Raw genomic sequence first — 23,737 nt, 5'->3', positions numbered from 1 at the left:
TTCACCATGTTGTTGCTCTTGGTTAGATGGACAAGTTTCACCGCCATCTCACTGGAAGAGGAAATGCAAATCTTCCACATGTACCGTAAGCTACATCATCCCTTTTATTTTATCTGACTCCCACAAACCCACGAGGAGGAGACGTTATCCATTAAAAATATCTGAGGTGGAGAAACCCTTCAGATGGTGAATTGGTATTATTGTTTTTCTTGTCTTTATTTTCTCTTTGAACACAACTTCTAGAGAATTTATTTGAAAAATAAATAGGCCGAAACAGGCACGTTCAGGACTGCTTTCATTTACGAGGCCCCCTGAGTGTACACAATCACACTCGTAACCGTGAGAGGAATTCGACGGAGATTAGCAAGGAATTTTAATGTAATACACATGTCATTTTCAAATGTCATATTAAGAGAGGAGGAAAAAGAAGATAAAAATGAAGAATTCCACAACTCAACCAAAATTGCCAAACTGATTCCAAATATTCAAAGGTCTATTTAAGGGTCTAAATAAGGCTTGTTAATCTAGATATTGTCAACAAAGTTGTTTTGTAGCTGTGTAAAACTGCTCCTTTGGGCAATTTTAATGCACATATATTGTATATATCAATATTTTATAATTCTGCATGGAGGAATGGGAATAAAATATGTCTGATATGTAAAAGTCTGTAAAAGAATAAGATAAGAATCGCCAACAAGCAATTTCCCCACACCAATCTACACTCCCTACTCCATAATGGCAAAGCAAAAAATAGTTTTTTTTTACATTTGTGCAAATTTATTAAAAATAAAAAACTGAAAAGATCCCGTTGCATAAGTATTCATACCCTTTTCTGGGCCACTCAAAATTTAGCTCAGGAGCATTCATATTGCTCCTAGATGTTACTATACACTTCGAGTGGAGTTAAACTGTGGCAAATTAATTTGAATGAGTATGATTTAGAAAGGCACACACCTCTCAGAAAAGGTCTAACAGCTGAAAAGCTTGAGAGCTTGAGAGGTGAAAAGGTGAGGCAAAGAATGGCAGATAATTGCCAAATGCAGATGTGCAAAGCTTGTCACATCATACCCCAAAAATTTTTAAAATGTACACTCCATCCACCATAATAATGACAAAGCAAAAACCAGATTTGCAAATTTGACAAATTTAATAAAAATAAAACACTGAAATAAGTACATTGCATAAGTATTCATACCCTTAACTCAGTACATAGTTGAAGCACCTTTACAGCCTCAAGTCTTTTTGGGTATGCTGCGAAAAGATTTGCACATCAACATTTGCCAATTATCTGCCATTCTTTGCCTCACCTTTTCACCTCTCAAGCTCTGTCAGCTTGGATGGGGGCTGGCAGACATTTTCTAGAGTCCTACTTGTTCCAATCATCTTCCATTATGGATAATGCTTCTGTGAACCTTCAATGCAGCAGATTTTTTTTCTGAACTCTTCCCTAGATCATCGCCTTAACGCAAGTCTGTCACTTAGCTCTACAGGCAGTTATCTTGACTTCAGGACTTGGTTTTTGCTCTGATAGGCATTTTCAGCTGTTAGACCTTTTCTGAGGGGTGTGTGCCTTTCTAAATCATACTCATTCAAATGAATTTGCCACAGTTTAACTCCACTCAAAGTGTAGTGACATCTAGAAGCAATATGAATACTCCTGAGCTAAAGTGTCCCAGAAAAGGGTATGAATAAAGTAGTAATTTAAATTAGTTTAACATAAGGCAGCAACATAACAAAATGTGAAAAAATTAAGGGGTATAAATAATTTCGCAAGGTACTGTAATATAAAACATATTATGTAAACACAAACTTTTATTTTGGATGCGATTAATCACAATTAATCGATTTGACAGCACTAACAATATATAAAAGCTTTCCAAGAACAGATTGACTCTTTTAGAGTGCAAGTAATCAATCAACTTAAGGGGAGACAAAATGCAAAAATGCTTTTTTTTCATGTACTTATCAAGTTTGAGATTTTGGGCTTATTGGTTTTTCATTGGCTTAAGTGTTTTTTTGACTAGAGGAAAGAAAACATCCAAAACACTGTTAAGTGTTTCTTTTATAGCACTTTATCTATTTGTGTCAATAGATTTCAATTACAATGCATATTTTTAAAGGCCGTTTTCTGAAAATGAGTTTTTTCTTCCACAATGAGCAATAAATCTCCACTTCAGTAGCACTTACACACACCTCACTTTACATTTTTATTCCTGTCTATATCCTGAAGGTTTTTACAGAGGGATTTCTTCATATATAATTTGCTTGATTTTATAAATTGTATTCCCCAAAAAATTGTAAAAAAAAAAAAAAAAAAAAAAAAAAAAAAGTTTTTTTCTGAATTATGTTCAAAAATTAAGAAGACTTTTGAAACTGACTAGTATTTAGATTTTTGCAAATTAGCGCATATTTGATTAAATAATGCCTCATTTGCATATTTAAACCTAACATTTGTGAAAACTTGTAATACAAAAAATGTTTGCAATTATCAAAGTAATCAATCAACTGGGTAAGTAAGGTGATAACTAGTAGCTATTTTTTTACCCTATTCACCTGCAGTGTCTTGCCTTAAACTTAAACTAACCGAACTAAAACTAAAACAGTTAAAAAAAATTCAACAACTGAAGCTGTAATAAAATATACATATTTAAAAAAAAAACTTAAATAAAAATTTGAAAGGTTGCCTTTTGTTGGCAATTAAATGCAAATAATAGAAACGAAAAAACAAATAATAAAAATATTACTAAAAATCTAAATGTTATCCTGAAATTGTAAAAATAAAAGCCAGTTCAACATATAAATAAATACTATAATACTAAAATAAATAATACTAAGTTACCAGTCCTGTTAGTTTACGCTCACCTAATCAAGACCTGCATGCATGAATTACTTGAATGAGCATTGAAATGAAGGGACAATTAATTGGGTGCAGTACAGAGGATCATTGTGCTGTGGAATGTAGAGCACTGTGTCTCGATGACCCTCATTTGTCTGTCACTCAACCATGTCTTTGAATATCCTTGCCAAATGTCCCTCATGGTGTAATCATTTTTTCATCAGTGATGTGATTTTTTAATATTTTGTTTCTTTACAGATTGTGGCATGTGGGTTGATTGTTCTATGAGGGTATTTGGGCAATGGCTCTGATTGGGTTTCTGGCACTGGCAGTGTATGGATCTCTGGTTGCCTGGGCGGGTCAGCTAAAGCAGGCCCGAACGCCTTTGTTACCCCATCGTCCATTTGTGGTGGTGTGGAACGCACCTACTGAATCCTGCCGTCTTCGATTCAAGGTTGAACATGTGTCAATGATCTATAATCTTGTGTGTGGTCCAAATGATGGGAATAACATCTTGTCCGTCTCTTTTACAAGGTGGATTTGGACCTTAGTGTCTTTGACATCGTCGCAAACCACAACGAGACCTTGAGCGGCCCCAACGTGACCATCTTTTACCACAGTCGACTGGGATACTATCCCTACTACACCAGCTCTGGGATTCCCATCAATGGCGGCCTTCCTCAGAACCAAAGCTTGAGCAAACACCTCAGCAAAGCTCGGGCCGACATCGACAAGCTTATACCCATCAAGGACTTTCATGGCCTTGGTGTCATTGATTGGGAAAACTGGCGACCGCAGTGGGTTCGCAATTGGGGTTCGAAGGACATCTACCGGAACAAATCCAAGGAGCTTATAAGGAAACTCCATCCTGGTTGGCCACAAAGTAAGGTGGAGAATGAAGCAAAGGAGCTCTTTGAGAGAGCCGGACAAGTATTCATGAACTCAACACTGGGGCTGGCAGAGAGTCGAAGGCCGCATGGCCTTTGGGGGTTTTACTTGTTTCCTGACTGCTACAATTATGGCTACAAGGAGCATCCGTTGGGTTACACTGGAGAGTGTCCTAATATAGAGCATGTACGCAATGATCACCTGATGTGGCTGTGGAAGGAGAGTACGGCCCTCTATCCTTCCATCTATCTCGACTATGAGCTCAAGTCTTCAGCTAACACAGTCAAATTTGTGCACTACCGTGTCAAAGAGGCCATGAGGATTGCCTCGATTGCTAGGAATGACTATACGCTGCCTGTTTTTGTTTATTCCAGACCCTTCTATGCATACACATTTGTTGTCCTATCAGAGGTGAGTAGAACTTTAAATATAAGATAAAAGGTTAATAGTTGAAGGGTTAGTTCACCCAAATATGAAAATTCTGTCATTAATTACTCACCCTCATGACGTTTCAAACCCGTAAGATCTCAAGCAACACAACTACCACGTTCAAAGTTCAGAAAAGTAGTAAGGACGTTGTTAAAACAGTGACATAAGTGGTTTAACTGTATTTGACAAATTTACGAGAATACGTTTTGTGAGCAAAGAAAACAAAGACAACGACTTTATTCATCCATTTCTTTCCTTCAGTGTCAATCTTCGACGAACGTTCATGACAGTATCGTGACGCATGCGTGTGGTGCTGCTGACGCAGAGGCTGATGTTCATTGTTTGTATATTCTGGTTCAAATAAATAAGGCTGGGCAAAACATTGCATGTCATCCTCTCTGTCTCTGTGCCCCAAAAAGCACACCATTAGTTGAGCCATTTGCTATGCTAGACGGAACTACCACGGTCAAGGCCGAAAAGGTAATAGGAACGTTGTTAAAATAGTCCATGTGACATCTGTGTTAAAACCTTAATAATATGCTATGAGAATTATTTTTTTGCGCAGAGAAAACAAAAACAATGACTTTATTCAACAATTTCTTCTCTTCCTTTAGTCTTTGATGCGTGCTCACAAGAGTACCATGACACAGGAGCTGGCATTCTGAAGTAAAACGCCCATCTCTCTTAGTTCATCATCTGTATATTCTGGTTCAAATAAGTAAGGCTGGGCAAAAAATTTCAAGTCATCCTCTCTATTAAAATCTTCAGACATGTTTACATACTGTATTATGTACAGCGTGCATCTTTTTCTTTGTCTTCTTCTTGTAAACAAGGTGCATCTGGGTTCTACATCAGAACACTCCCCTTGTTTGTCATTGGTTGGTTAAACAGGTAGCCCTGCCCTAAAATGCACACGGTTGGTTGAGCCAGTTGCTATGCTAGACTGCAACACAACTACCACGTTCACGGCCCAGAAAGGCAGTAAGGACATCGTTAAAATAATCCATGTGACATCAGTGGTTCAACTTTAATTTCATGAAGCTATGAGAATACTTTCTGTTCCAAAAAACTAAAATAACGACTCTATTCAACAATTTATTTTTTCCCGTGTCAGTCTTTGACACATGTTCTTGACGCAGAAGCCAGCGTTCTGACATAAAACGTCCATCTCTCTTAGTTCATCGTCTGCATATTCTGGTTCAAATATGTAAGGCTGAGCAAAAATTTGCAAGTTATCCTCTCTGTGAAAATCTGCAGACATCTTTACATTGTACATTGTGCATCTTCTTTTTCTTGTAAACAAGGCACATCTGGGTTCTATGTCAAAACACTCCCCTTGTTTGTCATTGGTTGGTTAAACAGATAGACCCACCCCAAAATGCACACCATTGGTTGAGCCAGTTGCTATGCTAGACAGCAACGCAACTACCACGTTCAAGGCCCAAAAAAGGTAGTAAGGACATCATTAAAATAGTCCATGTGACAGAGGTTCAACCGTAATTTTATAAAGCTATGAGAATAGTTTTTCATCAAATCTTCAGACATGTTTACAAAGACTGTTTTATGTACAGTGTGCGTCTTCTGCTTGTAAACAAAGCACAGCGCATCCGGGTCTATATCAGAACACTCCCTTGTTTATCATTGGTTGTTAAACAAGTAGCCCCAACACAAAATGCACACCATTGGTTGAGCCTGTTGCTATGCTGGCTGATCGGGATTCTCAAAAAGAAGTTTTAATAAAGATCCTTGCAAAATTCTCATCCAAAATCTTTGCACGTTAAAAATAAATACGACCTCACGTTGCCAACCATGTTTACATACTGCCTCCGAAACTTATGTCCGTCATAAAAAAAACAGATCGTATTCCATTTTCTGCACTTTTTCCATCTAAAAAAAAACATATGATGACTGTAGCATGAAGTTGTAATAATTCTAAAAGTCCTTGCACACTGAGTCCAAAATTCTTGTTCAAAATTTTTGCACGTTAAAAAATAAATACGACCTCACGTTGACAACCTCGTTTACACACTGCCTCCAAAACTTTCGTCTGATGTAAAAAAAAAAATCGGATTGTGTTACATTTTCTTAGTTTTTCGCATTCGAAAAAATGCATTTGCAATGTAGCATGAAGTTGTTATAATTCCATAGGTCTTTGGACACCGAGTACGAAATTCTTGTCCGAAATTTTCACAAATTAAAAAATAATACGACCTCACATTGTGTCAATCACATTTTTAATAAGGACCCTTATTCTTACTCTAATTACTCTTATTCTTATTTTTAAAGGTCCATACCATAACGACAACAACATAGAGGAACAATACAAATGGAATCACTTGGAATTTTTTTTCAGCTACTTCAAAATAAAAACACTGACAGTCAATCAGAATCCATCCAACTCAAGCTTGAACATTTAAAGCGACAGACAACAGAACTGTAGAGCATGATTATAATAAACAAAACATTGTCCTCCGCTAGTTTAGATGCTAATATGGTTATCAATTATTTATGAAAATGTAGCTTTGACATCACAGGAATAAATTATATTTTTGATTATATTAAAATAGAAAACAGTTATTTAAAACTGTAGTAACTTTTTAATGAATTAATGTTTTTACTATATTTTTGATTAGGGTTGCAAAGGGGCGGAAAATTTCTGGTAAATTAACAATATTTTGTTAATAATACACTGAAATTGAGTCATAACCTTGAGAGCCAATCAGAATCCTACTTTTTTTTAAAGAGCTTTAAAGGGATAGTTCACCTTCATTCATCTTCTGAACACATCTTTTTGTGCGCAGTTTCTGCTATTCCACGGCAGACTTCGACGTGTGTTCACAGGAGTACCACAGAAGATAAGAAATTGTTGAATAAAGTCGTTATTTTTGTTTTCTTTGTGCACAAAAAAATATTCTCATAGCTTTATAATATTACATTTGTGTTAATAACCACTGATAGTCACATTACTATTTTAACAATGTCCTTACTACCTTTCTGGGCCTTGAATGTGGTAGTCGCGTTGCTGTCTATGCAGGGTCAGAAAGCTCATCAAAAAAATCTTTATTTGTGTTCCGAAGATGAATGAAGGTCTTACAGGTTTGGAACAACATGAAAGTGAGTAATTAATGACAGAATTTTCATTTTTGGGCGAACTATCCCTTTAATACCCGCTGAACTGCTGTACTCAGTACCATCTTTCTACTTTGCACGGTTTCCAGGCATCTAGAGGAACCTGTCAAATGCACATTGTTTTAATCACTCGTCAAATACTTGAGTGACAGACGCACCCTTTAAATCACCCTCCTCCCCGGCATCTTAAATGCCAGAGATTTGCTTAAACACTCATCTGTCACCTCGTTATGAGTGGAATGTTCCAAATCAAACTCTGCAGTAGGTCTGCAGTCGTGTTTTCGGTTTGATGGGACCACCCGCCTTTAGACAGTGAAGTACATCACAAGGTAATGTACTTATTATGACTAGTTCAGGTTACAACTGATAGCTTCCATATGTTCATTGTGATAGTAAAGGGTGCAGGCTGTACATTATATATGTAGGTCTACTGTATTGTTTTACTTTCCAAAAGTCGAAAATCAAATGTACGATTACACACCTCTCCTCAGTAAGCCACACGATTTAAGGTATCGTTCACTGCTGAGGTACAACTGCCAAACCCTATATATAGTACAAGCAATTGTAATTGTAATTGTGATGTTTGTCTTAAGCAGTTAGACATTTCTTCTCCGGGCCTGCTACTACATGGCTCAATCTCTTGCTTTTCTGCATAAACATAAAGATATACTGTGTTCATCTTGAACAGAGTGACCTGGTCCACACTATAGGAGAAAGTGCAGCACTGGGGGCCGCTGGGGTCGTCCTGTGGGGCTCATCTGAATACGCAAGATCTCAGGTACTGATTGGTAGCCTCATGTGCTCAAGGCTGCATTTATGTGATCAAAAATAGAGTAAAAATGGTAATATTATGTATTACTATTACAATTTTAAATAACTGATTTCTATTTCAGTATGTTCCAAAAGAACATTGAGAAAGCCAACTTACTAAAATGCTATTTAAGCTGCTTCTTACAAAATTAGACAAAATTTGGACTGTATCTCCTCCTAATTTTAAAGCTACAACCACAAAACTCGAGTCAGACATTCAGACTGTTCTTAAGTTAGTTGCTTTATCTTTTCTAACTGATCCGGCTTACGGTTTTCGAAAACCAGACTAAAAGCACCAATCTCATAAACTTTCATTGAGATGAAAACTTTTGTACAATAAGACTTGTAGAGTGTTTAAGCTATTGCTAGCAAAGCTTAATGACTATCCAAGAACAGCATGCAAAATCATGCTAACAGCCTACTAAAACATGCCAATCACACTATAAGCATACTAGCACCATTCTAACAACATGCTAATCATGCTAAAAACATGTTTAAACCGTCTATCACTAGCAAAGCTTAATGACTTTCCTAGAACAACATGCTAAATAATGCTAGCAGTATACTAAAACATGACAGCAACATGCTAACCATGTTACAAACATAGTGTCACCGTGCTAACGACATGCTAATCATGTTAGAAACATGCTAGCAAATGTCAATCATGTTAAAAACGTGTTAAAACCTGCTAGCAACATGCTAACAACAAGTCAAGTTAATCATGTTAGAACCATGGTTAACAACACGTTTGTCACAAGGAGAGTCAGAGACGTGCGGATCCAATTGCAGCATTTATTGAGAATAGTCAACAGGCAGGAATAATCACCAGGAAAACAGGAACAACATAGGAAATCCAGGAAACAGTTCGATACACAGGCAATGGTCGCAATGGCAGGTAGCAGGAATCGTCAACGGGGTACACAGTCCAGAGTCATACACAGAGAAACCAACACAAGGGAAAACGCTCGGAATTACGACCATAGGGAACGGTAAGACTTCGCAGAGTGGCTGTGTGTGTGAGAAGCTTAAATGCAGTCAGTGTGATGAGGTGCAGCTGTGAGCGGTAATCAGTAAAGTGAGAGCAGGTGAATGCAGTGATTAGTGCAGTGGCTTGTGGGGAATAAAGTCCATGAAGTGTGGTGCAAGAGTTCATGATGACAGGATAGACCAGATACGTGACAGAGCCCCTCCCCAAGGAGCGGCTTCCAGACGCTCTAACCACCTAATGAAACCCGGAGGGTGGTGGAGCTGAGGCGGAACAGGGGGAGGGATGGAGGGCCAGGTCCATGTGGGGGTACTGGAACTATGAACTGCGGCGGAGCCGACGGAGGGAGAAGCCATGGCGGAGGAAGGGTTGGCTCCTGCATGGGGCCGACCGACGGAGGTGGAGCCGGTGGAGCCCGAGGCGGAACCGGAGAGTCGATGGTCCTGGACGACACAGAGGATCCGGAGGGCCAAGGCGGAACCCAAGGCTCTGGCGACCCCGGCGGAGATGGAGGTCCGGAGGTACGCAGCGGAGCCGGAGTGACAGAGGATCGAGGCTGTGCCCACAGAGCCGGCAGGACGGAGTGACGAGGCGCAGCCGGAGGAGTAGAGTCCAGAGGCGAGGGTGGGGCGACGACTGACCGGGGCGGAGCCGGAGAGACGATGGAGCCCGGAGGAGCTGGTGGGCCGATGGCCGACAACGGAGACGAGGGAGCACAGAGCCGGGGTGGAGCCGCAGGGTCGGAGGGCCGAGGTGGAGTCCAGGACTCTGAGACTGGAGGTGATGGTGAGGGATCCTTCAGTCTGGACACCGATGGAGACTGGCAGTCCCACGGCAAGTCCTCTGCACCGAAGGTGGGATGTGGGTGAGCAGAGGGACTGTCAGGAGACAGAGGTGGCGGGACTGGAGCAGCAGGGAGGGCGGGTGGGAACCCACACAGTCCATACATGGCCTCCGTGACCAGAACCGGGCAGACAGGAATCTCAGGACGACTGGATGGAACCAGCGGAGGCTCTGGAAGACTGGGCTGAACCAGCAGAGGCTCTGGAAGGCCGGGCGGAACCAGCGGAGGCTCTGGAAGGCCGGGCGGGACCAGCGGAGACTCTGGAAGGCCGGGCGGGACCAGCGGAGACTCTGGAAGGCCGGGCTGAACCAGCGGAGGCTCCGGAAGGTTGGGCTGAAACAGCGGAGGCTCCGGAAGGCTGGGCTGAACCAGCGGAGGCTACGGAAGGCTGGGCTGAACCAGCGGAGGCTCCGGAAGGCTGGGCTGAACCAGCGGAGGCTCCGGAAGGCTGGGCTGAACCAGCGGAGGCTCCGGAAGGCTGGGCTTAACCAGCGGAGGCTCTGGAAGGCTGGGCTTAACCAGCGGAGGCTCTGGAAGGCTGGGCTTAACCAGCGGAGGCTCTGGAAGACTGGGCTGAACCAGCGGAGTCTCTGGAAGACTGGGCGGAACCAGCGGAGTCTCTGGAAGGCTGGGCGGAACCAGCGGAGTCTCTGGAAGGCTGGGCGGAACCAGCGGAGGCTCTGGACGACGCTGTTGTGAAGCGGGCTCTGGACAACGCTCTTGAGGAGCGGGCTCTGGAGAACTGGACGACCCCAGCGGAGATTCAGGAGGGCTGGGCGTCTCCAGCGGAGACTCTGGAAGAGCAGGCTCTGAGCGAGCGGTCACTGGAGGGCGCTCTGGGCGAGCGGTCACTGGAGGGCGCTCTGGCGGCGCAGTCACTGGAGGGCGCTCTGGCGGCGCAGTCACTGGAGGGCGCTCTGGCGGCGCAGTCACTGGAGGGTGCTCTGGCGGCGGAGACTCTGATTTGACGGTAGCCATCCTAGGTGCAGACTCAGGTTTGGCGGCCATCTTGGCCGGGGACTCAGGTGTGGCAGCCATCTTGCTTGCAGACTCTGGCGTGGCAGCCATCTTGCTTGCAGACTCTGGCGTGGCAGCCATCTTGCTTGCAGACTCTGGACTAGCAGACATCTTAGGCTGTGGCTCTGAGCTGGAACTTACTGTGGGAAGATGGTCCTCCTCCACAATTCCCACAGTAAAAGGAGAGCCACACAACGAAAGAGCAAGATCCATATAAGATTGCAAAGTCCAGCCCGGTTCAAACATTGGCATGAGGGAAGCCAATGGCTCTAAGAGTCCTCCACGGAAGAAAATCATCAGGCATCCCTCATCCATAGTTGACTGATTCGCCAATTCAAGAAAGTCCCTTGCATACTCCTCAACAGACCGCTCACCTTGTTTTAGACGCATGATCTGTACTGTTGGATGCGTGCTGGAACCCGATGACATCATACTAGCTGCTGGATCCTTGTAGCGGCGAAGTCTTCTGTCACAAGGAGAGTCAGAGACGTGCGGATCCAACTGCAGCATTTATTGAGAATAGTCAACAGGCAGGAATAATCACCAGGAAAACAGGAACAACGTAGGAAATCCAGGAAACAGTTCGATACACAGGCAATGGTCGCAATGGCAGGTAGCAGGAATCGTCAACGGGGTACACAGTCCAGAGTCATACACAGAGAAACCAACACAAGGGAAAACGCTCGGAATTACGACCATAGGGAACGGTAAGACTTCGCAGAGTGGCTGTGTGTGTGAGAAGCTTAAATGCAGTCAGTGTGATGAGGTGCAGCTGTGAGCGGTAATCAGTAAAGTGAGAGCAGGTGAATGCAGTGATTAGTGCAGTGGCTTGTGGGGAATGAAGTCCATGAAGTGTGGTGCAAGAGTTCATGATGACAGGATAGACCAGATACGTGACAACGTTAAGCATGCTACAAAGTATTTTAATAATATGCTAATCATGCTAGAAACATGTTGGCAACATACCGAAACAGTCTAGCAACATGCTAATTATGTTAACAACATTATAAGATTAGCAACATGGTAGCAACATGTTAGTCATGTTAGCAAAATGCTAATCATGTTAAGAACATGGTAGCGACATGTTAACAACATTTTAAAACCATGTTAACAACATGTTAATCCTGTTAAAATAGTGCTAACATGCTAATCATGCAAACACATTCAAGCAACAAGTTAATCAGGTTGACAACATGCTAGCAACATGTCAGTCAATGCTAACAAGTTCATCATGTTAAAAACATGGTAATTGTGGTAAAAAATGCAAACATGTTAATCAGGTTGGCAAATGGTAGCAATGTTAGTAAATGCTAGCAACATGCTAATCATGCTAAAAACATGATAACATTTTACATGCTAATTATGCTAACAACATGCTAATCGTGTTAAAACATGCAAACATGGTAGCAAGGTAGCAACATGCTAACAACATGTTATTCATTCTAGAAAAACGTAAACAATGTTAATCAATGCTAGCAACATGTTAACTGTGTTAAAAACATGCAAACATGTTAATCAGGTTAACAAACATGTTAGTCATGCTAGCAAAATATTATTCATGTTAACAACATGCTAATCATGTTAAGATGGTAGCAACATGATAACAACATGCTAACCATGCTAGAAACATGCTAACAACATACTAATCACATTAAAATCATGCAAGCAATATGTTAATCAGGTGCTTAAGCTGAATTTTCAGCATCATTACTCAGTGTTCAGTCACATGATCCTTCAGAAATCATTCTAATATGCTGATTTGCTGAAACATTTATTATTGAAAACAGTTGTGCTGCTTCATATTTTTGTGGAAACATTGATACATTTTACTTTTATGTGAACTTTTGTAACACTATAAATGGTACTTACTGTCAATGTCAAACAATGAATGCATTCTCATTTTAGAAAGCATACCTACAGTAATGTACATCAAACACAGAGCAAATGTAATCACTGAATCAATAATTTTCTAAATACTAACAATATTATCCAACATTAAAGCTCCTTAACTGGACTGGCTGCATATTTTAGCGCTAATATTAGCAACCATAACCAACCGGGGGATCAGCATCTGCTTTGGAGCTCTGTAATCCTCAATATATATCTTAAAAAGGATATCTCAGTCAAAATGTATTAATCATACTAAAAACATGTTTAAACTGTCTATCACTAGCAAAGCTTAACAGCTTTCTTGGGACATGTTAAATCATGCTAGCAGCATACTAAAACATGCTAGCAACATGATAATCATGCTACAAACATACTAGCACCATGCTAACAACATGATAATCATGCTACAAACATACTAGCACCATGCTAACAACAGGCTAATCATGTTAGAACCATCGTAGCAAGTAACATGTTAGTCATGTTAGCAAAATGCTAATCATGTTAAGACAATGGTAGCATCATGTTAATAACATTTTAATAATGTTGGAAACATGGTAACATGTTAATCCTGGTAGAATGATGCTAACATGCTAATTATGTTACAAACAGGTTAGCAACATGCTAATAATAAAAAAAAAACATCTGGTTAGCAACATTATAGTCAATGCTAACAACATGTTAATCATGTTAAAATCATGTTAATTATGTTAAAAATGAAAACAAGGTTAATCCGGTTAGCAAAATGGTAGCAACATGTTAGACAATGCTAGAAACATGCTAATTATGCTAGGAAGATGATAACAATGTTACATGCCAATCATGTTAACAACATGCTAATCATGTAAAAAAAAAAAGCAAACATGTTAATCAGGTAAGCAACATGGTAGGAACATGTTAACATGTTAATCATTCTAGAAACATGCTAACAACATGCTAAAATATATATACAATATGTTAGTCAATGTTAGGAACATGTTAGTCAATGCTAAACATGCTAATCATGTTAAAAACATGCAAAAAACATGCTAATAAGATTAACAACGTTATTCATGCTAGTAAAATGTTAATGATGTAAAGATCATAGCAACATGCTAACAACATGCTCATCATGCTAGAATAGGGCTGGGCGATAAAACGATTACGATATATATCGCGATAGACAAGAGATCGATATCAATATAAAATGTGTTCGATAAAACGTTCGATATTTTGTATTCTTCGTCGGCCCGCCCAGCCCCCCTTTAACGTTCAGTTCATAGCGCCAGACCACAATAGAAGTTAAGGTTATCTTTCCTACAGAACGGGTCCATGTTGTTGTATTAAACAAACTAAATAGCCTTATGTTATTTATCTTATTTACACGACGGCATGTGATTTCTGTCTCTACATGATCGCGCGTTTACAATGTCTCCTCACAGACGGGATCGCGGACTCCATTCATAAAAACGGACTTTACTATAGGGCGGAATGCCGCGGAATTCGTCGATTTTTGGATCAATAAATCAAAAGTTGGTCTGTTAATTAATTCAGATCGCGATATGGACTAATGTCTGTGAAAACTGAAATGCAAAAAGACCGTTTCAATAAGAATCCTGCATGTTCCCGTTTGCCTCTATGTGTATGAATGGAGGAGACGCGTTTTATTTTCACTACACGCATACTGCACACGTGACGCTCCCGCTAATTTTTGGCCTTTGCATCTCACATGAACAGACAAAAATCTCCAAAGCTGCTGTGAGTGTCACTTTTTTATCAATTTTACCGTTTCATTAGTGAAACTAGCATCATTCATACTGTATTACACACTGAAACTTCAAGGCAACCTGTCAAAATAAAAGTACGGTTTAAAATGTGACAGAACCATATTAGTCTTGTATTACTGTACAGTATAATGTAGGTGTTTATATGTTCACATTTAAATAATTTACATAAAACAATATATATGATAAAAAATAAAATAAAGAGTCACCACTTAATTGTTGAAAAAATACTATTATTATTAAACCTTTTTTTAACTGAATATAATTTTTCTTCTATGTATTAATTTTAACAGTAAAGCTCTGTTTATTTTTATTTTTAAAAATAAATCTGTGATTTTGCTTTCATTTGATTATCAGAAAAATTAAAACAAGAATTTCTGAAAAAAAAAAAAAAAAGATTGTAAGGCCCTATTGTTCAAAATGTTGAAAGTTTTGGACTTATTTTTTCACTTAAATAAATATTTTTGTTATTACACAAAGTATAGGCTAAAGTACCGGGAAAGAAGTAATGTTGGCTACTGGCAACCAGCAATCTGTGCAGAAATAAATATTATCAGCCAAGTACTTTGCAACAACCTCTGACCTGTGGTCAAGCCGTACTTCTGGGCCACACATTACCTAAACCATTCACTTTATCGACAATGAATGGGGTTTGAATTGAGGATTAAGAGATAATTAAGTGTATATTGTGACTTTAGACTTATGTTTACATTTGAATTATTTGAGTTTTCCATGGTTGTTGACATTTCTGTCTTAATAACTGAGGGGATTATGATCAGAGGCAGGTTAAGTTTAAAATAAAAATGCTTGAGTGTAATATATTTTTCTCCTGGTCCTTATTTTAAATGGGTCATAAAAATATCAATAATTATCGATATCGACCGATATGAAACACTGATATCGTGATATAGTTTTCAGCCATATCGCCCAGCCCTATGCTAGAATCAAGCTAACAACATGATAATCGCATTAAAACCATGTTAGCAACATGATAATCATGCTAACAATGTGCTAATCATGTTAAAACATGCAAACAATCTGTTAGTCAATGCTAGCAAATGCTAATTGTGATAAAAGAGGCAAACAACATGCTAATCATGTTGATCATTTTTGAAACATGCTAAAAAGATGGTAACAACATGCTAACCATGCTATAAAAATGCTAACAACATGCTAAATCACATTAAAACATGTTAGCAACATGCTAACAACATGCTAATAATAATGTTAAAAATGCAAACAATACGTTAGTCAATACTAGCAACACGTTAATCGTGCTAAAAACAGGCAAACATGTTAGTCATGCTAGCATAATATTAATCATGTTAACAACATGCTAATCATGCTAGAAACAGGCTAATCGAGTTAAAACATGCTATTGACATGCTAATCGTGTAAGTAACATGGTAGCAACATGCTAACAACAGGTTAATTGTGTTATAAACATCTTATAAACATGCTAATTGCGTTAAAACATGTTGCAACATGCTAATCAAATTAAAAACATGTTAGAAACATGCTAATTGCGTTAAAACATGTTGCAACATGCTAATCAAATTAAAAACATGTTATCAGTATGCTAATTATGCTAACATGTTGAAAATGTGCAAACAACATGTTAGTCATGATAGGAACATGCTAGTCATGTAATGTTAACAACATGTTAATCACATTGAGAGCACAGTAGCGACATGCTAACAAGTTAATCATGCTAACAACATGCTAATCATGTTAAAACATGGTAACAACACACTTTAAGTGTGTTAGAAACATTGTAACAACATGCTAATTGTGCCAAAACATGTTGCAACATGCTAACAATATGCTAGCAACATGTTCAACATCATCTAGTCTATCTAAACTTTCAGACTTCAAGCTTTTAAGCTGCTTTCTCAACTGGATTGGCTACCTATTTTAACGGAAATATTAGCAACCATAACCAACCGCATTTGGGGATCAGCATCTGCTTTGGAGCTCTGGAAACTATTAATCCTCAATATATATCTTAAAAAGGATATCTCAGTCAAAATGTATGAGTGTAAACAATACTAGCGTTGTCTTGACTGATGACATACAGTAATGGCGTGTCTGTATGTGGTGATATGTACTGTGTCACAGAGACAGACGTGCTCCTGATGGACACATGCTTATTTTGTGGATGAATCAATTTCCTGTTTACAGAAAGCACAGGGATGAGAGTAAACTGAAGCAGATGGAACGATTTAACGAAATGCTAATGTTTTTTTATGTTGCGTGACATAACGGTAATTATGTTTATTCATCTCGCACACCAATGAGCTTAGACGTATTAACCCATTTAGGGGAAATTTTGTATCATTTTCAGTCAAGTTTATGGAAGAAACACACTTTATCATAAGAAAAATTCAGTATTAAAATGAGCTTTAAAGCTATAACCACCAAACTTACTATCTTTTTTAACTTATCTGGCTTACAGTTTTCCTAAAAATGATTATTCAAACAAATCATAAAATCTAATATGTTTAGATGACCCAACACTATTCAACTGTCAGAATTAATTAAAATAATGCTAGAAATATGCAAATTCATGCTAGCAACATGCTAAATTATTGGTTTTAGCTGGTTTAGTTTTGGTGGGGTTTTAGCCGTTTCTGCAAAATGAACTAGTTTCAGCTGTTTTTTTTTTTTTTTTTTTTTTTTTGCTGTTTTTTTTCTAAATCAGCTTGTTTTAGCCGTTCTTTCTTTTTGGGGGGCAGTTTTATTTTTATTTTATTTTTCAAAATTAGCTGGTTTAAACTGTTTGAGCTTTTTTGTTAAATCAGCTGGTTTTAGCTGTTTTTTTGTAAAAGCAGCTAGTTTACACTGGTTTTAGTGGGTTTTTAGTTTGTTTTGCCAAAATCAACTGGTTTTCGCTAAGTTTTAGCTGTTTTTTAATAAGCAGATTTTTTTGCTAAATCAGCGTGTTTTAGCTGGTTTTTAGCTTTTTTTTTTACTAAATCAACTGGTTTTAGCTGGTTTTTCGTTTGTTAATCACAGCTGGTTTAGCTTTTGTTTTTCTTCTAAACCAAGAAGTTTTACCTACCTGAGTTTAACAATGTTTAGCTTATTTTTATTTATTTTTTTAAATAAGCAGCTGGTTTTTATTTTTTTGGTGCTAAATTAGCTAGTTTAAGTTGGTAAAAGTTGTTTTTTTTAGCAGTTTTTTTTGCTAAATCAGCGTGTTTTAGCTTCTTTTTTTTTTTTTTTCAAAATTAGCAGTTTTTTGCTAAATCAGCTGGGTTTAGCGTTTTTTTTACTTTCTTGACAAAATCAGCTGGTTTTAACTGGCTTTCAATTTGTTTTGCTAATTGCTGCTGGTTTTAGCAGGTTGTTAGTTTAAGCAGTTTTTTTGTTGATGTTCTAGCTGGGTTTTTTGAGCTGTTTTTGTCACGGTGCATGGATCGGCTGCATTCTCAGGTCTCGTGATTTGGTGTCTTTCATGTGGTTTGTGATGCTCATTCGATTCAGCTGCTAATCAGTCCCCGCACCAGGTGTCACGCATTACCATCAGCTACATATACTCACCTCATTCTCTCCTTCCCTGTCTGATAGTTGATCCGGATGTTGGACTGTCGTGTTGGTTTGTCTTGGTCTTGTTCATGTTGGTTTGTCTTGGTCTTGTTCATGTTGGATTGTCTATTTCGCCGTTGATCGTCACTGGATTTGTATTCATCACGGGAGATTCACGCCACGTCATCACCAGCCATCAAGCCACTGCGCCACCCAGCCGAGAGATAACATCATCACCCACGGAGTTCATCATTGTCTTCACGGAGTTTGTGTTCACCATATTTGTCGTAAATAAATATATGTGTTCACACTGCTTTTGCTTCCTATCTCATTCATTATCATCACAGTTTTGTTGCTAAATCAGTGGAGTTTGATAAATCAGTTGGTTTTAGCTGGTTTGTGGCTGTTTAATTTCGCTTTTTTTTTCTGTTAAATCAGCTGTTTTGAACTAACTGGTTTTTAGTTGGTTTTACTAATCGCAGCTAGTTTTAGCTGTTTTTTTCTTTTAAACCAAGTAGTTTGGGCTGAGTTTAACCAGTTTTAGCTGTTTTAAGCTAAAATAAGCAGCTGGTTTTTAGTTTTTTTTTGTTTTTTTGTTTTGCTAAATCAGTTGGTTCTAAGCTATTTATTTGGCTAAATCAGCTGGTTTTAACTAGTTTTAGTGGGTTTTTAGTTTGTTTTGATGAATCAGCTGGTTTTAGCTGGTTTGTGGCTTTTTTTGTTTAGTTGGTGGTCAGTTTTTTTTGCCAAATAAGCTGGTTTTAAGCTGGGTTGTTTTTGTTTTTTGTAAAATTAGCTGGTTTTAACTGTTTTTTCAGCTGGTTTTTTTCTAAATCAAGTAGTTTAACCAGTTTTAGCTGTTTTTCTAAATAAACATTTTTTTGTTTGTTTTTTAACTGGTTTTAGCTGTTTTTTTTTTTTTGCTAAATCATTATTTATCAATTTTTAGCTGTAGCTTTTTCTTTCTTTTCTTTTTTTTTTTTGGGATGAACCAGCTGGAACAATTGCACAATACTGACCAGTATTATTTAAGCCTTATTTATATTATAGTATTTATTTAAAAAATATATATATATTTTTAAATATTTTTAGTTTTATTTTAATTTTCGTTAAAGTTTTAGTAATAATTTAAATAAAAAAACAACAGAGTTTTGTTACTAGAAATTAAACGAGCGTTAACTAAAATAAAATAAAATATATACAAATAAAATGTTATTTTTAGCTTTCAAAAAAGGTTGATTTAGTTTAACTCCTAATAATAAAAAATAAAAATAAAAACTACACAGACATTTTTAAAAAGCAAAAATTTATAAAAAAGGACAAAAAATAAAAAAAGATAAACTAAAACTAAGCAAATATAAAAAGTTCAAAATATTAATACTACAACAGTATCTTAATCATATTAATACTCATTTAACACTGAGTTTGAGAATGAGTTATATGTATATGAATATACTGATACTAATATAATTTTTTTTATATATCTTTAATGTGTTTGTCTTTGTGCAGAGAAACTGCTTGACAGTTAAGAACTACACTGGGTCACTATGTGATCAACAACACTGAATACATTGATACACTGAATACACTGATATTAACTTATATATATATAAAAACTCTTATATTTTTAATATGTGTTTGTCTTTGTGCAGAGAAACTGCTTGACAGTAAAGAAGTACATTGACGGTCCACTGGGCCACTATGTGATCAATGTGACCTCAGCCGCTAAATTGTGCAGCAAGGCCTTGTGCAAGAAGAACGGCAAATGTGTTCGTAAGAGCCTGGACTCTGGGGCCTACCTGCACCTCAACCCTCGCTTCTTCAACATCCGCCTCAACCACGGCATCCGTGGACCACGCTTTCACGTCAGCGGCCACCTCAACAACCACGATATCCTGGACATGAAGCACAAGTTCACCTGTCAGTGTTATCAGGGCTGGACGGGCATCTACTGTGAGATGCCTCAGATAACACAGCCTGTCCCGTCTCACCCGAAAGACAGCGTCCTGGGAGAACTACTGCTGCTCCTGTCCCTTCACTTCTCCTGTCTGTCTGTCATCATATTCTTGGGTCTGTGTCTCGTTATTAAGTGCTTGATACTGTAAAGCGCAGAGTAGATGTGACTTTGGACTGTATCTGTTAAATAAAAAGACAAGGAAATAAAGTTAGTTGTAGCTGTATCTCAGTGACTATAAAGTTTTAAGTCAGATGTTTGTGTTTTCTCTAGACAACTTGTTGCTTTCAAACAGAGCTGGGCCAAAACTTATTCATAAAATAAAGCACTGATCTGATTGGACAGGTGACAATCATACAGCACAACCAATGTAGTCCAATTCTTGAACCAATTCTGAATGTGGTGTGTGATTCATTAACAAATGACTCTTTTGAACTGGTTCCATTCATTGAATCAAAAACATGCAGTATAGAACAACCAGTGCACTTTGATTTCTGAACAAATGACTCTTATTTTTGGCAAATCAAAAACATACTGTACAGCACAATCAGTGTACCTGTATTTCCGTTCATTAATAAATGACTCCTTTAAATCTCTTTCTTTTAAGTGATACATAAGCATACGGAACAACCAGTATGCTGTGATTCATGAACAGATGGCTTGTTTGAACTGTTTTTTTCTTTATGAATCGAAAAAGAATCACAGCACAATCCGTGTAGTCGGATTCATGAATAATGACTCTTTTAAATAAGTTATTTTTAGCGAATCAAAAACAAAAAGCACAACCAGTGGACCTTTTTCCCATTTTTAGTGTATTAAAAGCATACAGAACAACCAGTATGGTGTGTGATTTATAAACAAATGACTCTTTAGAAGTGGTTCCTTTCACTGAATCAAAAACATGCAGTATAGCAATCAATGTGCTTCGATTCATGAACAAATGACTCTTTAGAAGTGGTTCCTTTCACAGAATCAAAAACATGCAGTATAGCAATCAATGTGCTTCGATTTATAAACAAATGACTCTTTAGAAGTGGTTCCTTTCACTGAATCAAAAACATGCAGTATAGCAATCGATGTGCTTCGATTCATGAACAAATGACTCTTTAGAAATGGTTCCTGTCACTGAATCAAAAACATGCAGTATAGCAATCAATGTGCTTCGATTCATGAACAAATGACTCTTTAGAAGTGGTTCCTTTCACAGAATCAAAAACATGCAGTATAGCAATCAATGTGCTTCGATTTATAAACAAATGACTCTTTAGAAGTGGTTCCTTTCACTGAATCAAAAACATGCAGTATAGCAATCGATGTGCTTCGATTCATGAACAAATGACTCTTTAGAAATGGTTCCTGTCACTGAATCAAAAACATGCAGTATAGCAATCAATGTGCTTCGATTCATGAACAAATGACTCTTTAGAAGTGGTGCCTTTCACTGAATCAAAAACATGCAGTATCAATGTGCTTCGATTCATGAACAAATGACTCTTTAGAAGTGGTTCCTTTCACTGATTCAAAAACATGCAGTATCAATGTGCTTCGATTCATGAACAAATGACTCTTTAGAAGTGGTTCCTTTCACTGAATCAAAAACATGCAGTATAGCAATCGATGTGCTTCGATTCATGAACAAATGACTCTTTAGAAGTGGTGCCTTTCACTGAATCAAAAACATGCAGTATCAATGTGCTTCGATTCATGAACAAATGACTCTTTAGAAGTGGTTCCTTTCACTGATTCAAAAACATGCAGTATAGCAATAAATGTGCTTCGATTCATGAACAAATGACTCTTTAGAAGTGGTTCTTTTCACTGAATCAAAAACATGCAGTATAGCAATCAATGTGCTTTGATTCATGAACAAATGACTCTTTAGAAGTGGTTCCTTTCACTGAATCAAAAACATGCAGTATAGCAATCAATGTGCTTCGATTCATGAACAAATGACTCTTTAGAAGTGGTTCCTTTCACTGAATCAAAAACATGCAGTATAGCAATCAATGTGCTTCGATTCATGAACAAATGACTCTTTAGAAATGGTTCCTTTCACTGAATCAAAAACATGCAGTATAGCAATCAATGTGCTTCGATTCATGAACAAATGACTCTTTAGAAGTGGTTCCTTTCACTGAATCAAAAACATGCAGTATAGCAATCAATGTGCTTCGATTCATAAACAAATGACTCTTTAGAAGTGGTTCCTTTCACTGAATCAAAAACATGCAGTATAGCAATCAATGTGCTTCGATTCATAAACAAATGACTCTTTAGAAGTGGTTCCTTTCACTGAATCAAAAACATGCAGTATAGAACAACCAGTGCACTTTGATTTCTGAACAAATGACTCTTATTTTTGGCAAATCAAAAACATACAGCACAATCAGTGTACCTGTATTTCCATTCATTAATAAATGACTCTTTTAAATCTCTTTCTTTTAAGTGATACATAAGCATACGGAACAACCAGTATGCTGTGATTCATGAACAGATGGCTCGTTTGAACTGTTTTTTTCTTTATGAATCGAAAAAGAATCACAGCACAATCAGTGTAGTCGGATTCATGAATAATGACTCTTTTAAATAAGTTATTTTTAGCGAATCAAAAACAAAAAGCACAACCAGTGGACCTTTTTCCCATTTTTAGTGTATTAAAAGCATACAGAACAACCAGTATGGTGTGTGATTTATAAACAAATGACTCTTTAGAAGTGGTTCCTTTCACTGAATCAAAAACATGCAGTATAGCAATCAATGCGCTTCGATTCATGAACAAATGACTCTTTAGAAGTGGTTCCTTTCACTGAATCAAAAACATGCAGTATAGCAATCAATGTGCTTCGATTCATGAACAAATGACTCTTTAAACCAGTCATTTTTGGCAAATCAAAAATATCTAGCATAACCAGTGTATCTGTAGTTCCACTCCTTTAATTCTTTTTTCTTTTAAGTGATACAAAAGCATACAGAACAACCATGGTATATGATTCATGAACAAATAACTCTTTTGAACTGTTTTTTATTTTCATTGTAAATTGAAAAAGAATCACAGCACAATCCGTGTGGTCTAATTCATGAATAATGACTCTTTTAAATCAGTTATTTTTAGCGAATCAAAAACAAAAAGCACAACCAATAGACCTGTAGTTCTATTAAATAATGACTCTTTAAATTTTTTTTTGTGAATCAAAAGCATATAGAACAATCAGTATGGTGTATGATTCATGAACAAATGACTCTTTAGAAGTGGTTCCTTTCACTGAATCAAAAACATGCAGTATAGCAATCAATGTGCTTCGATTCATGAACAAATGACTCTTTAAACCAGTCATTTTTGGCAAATCAAAAATATCTAGCATAACCAGTGTATCTGTAGTTCCACTCCTTTAATTCTTTTTTCTTTTAAGTGATACAAAAGCATACAGAACAACCATGGTATATGATTCATGAACAAATAACTCTTTTGAACTGTTTTTTATTTTCATTGTAAATTGAAAAAGAATCACAGCACAATCCGTGTGGTCTAATTCATGAATAATGACTCTTTTAAATCAGTTATTTTTAGCGAATCAAAAACAAAAAGCACAACCAATAGACCTGTAGTTCTATTAAATAATGACTCTTTAAATTTTTTTTTGTGAATCAAAAGCATATAGAACAATCA

General features: G+C 37.6%; 1 protein-coding gene across 1 annotated transcript in view; it reads left to right on the top strand.

The window, feature by feature from the left end:
- Positions 1 to 20,539, top strand: part of LOC141301708 (hyaluronidase-like) — a 28,662-nt gene extending 8,123 nt beyond the window's left edge. Inside the window, exons 2-5 of the mRNA XM_073831899.1 lie at positions 3,095 to 3,290; positions 3,371 to 4,135; positions 7,971 to 8,060; positions 19,769 to 20,539. Of these exons, the coding sequence (XP_073688000.1) occupies positions 3,138 to 3,290; positions 3,371 to 4,135; positions 7,971 to 8,060; positions 19,769 to 20,221 (1,461 nt within the window). The 5' untranslated portion in view covers positions 3,095 to 3,137 and the 3' untranslated portion in view covers positions 20,222 to 20,539. The remainder of the gene's footprint in view (positions 1 to 3,094; positions 3,291 to 3,370; positions 4,136 to 7,970; positions 8,061 to 19,768) is intronic.
- The last annotated feature ends 3,198 nt before the right edge of the window (positions 20,540 to 23,737 follow it).

The sequence above is a fragment of the Garra rufa genome, chromosome 25 (genome assembly GCF_049309525.1).
Source record: "Garra rufa chromosome 25, GarRuf1.0, whole genome shotgun sequence".
Lineage (NCBI taxonomy): Eukaryota > Metazoa > Chordata > Actinopteri > Cypriniformes > Cyprinidae > Garra > Garra rufa.
Note: the sequence above shows the minus strand (reverse complement) of the source record. Positions and strands in the feature narration are given on the sequence as shown.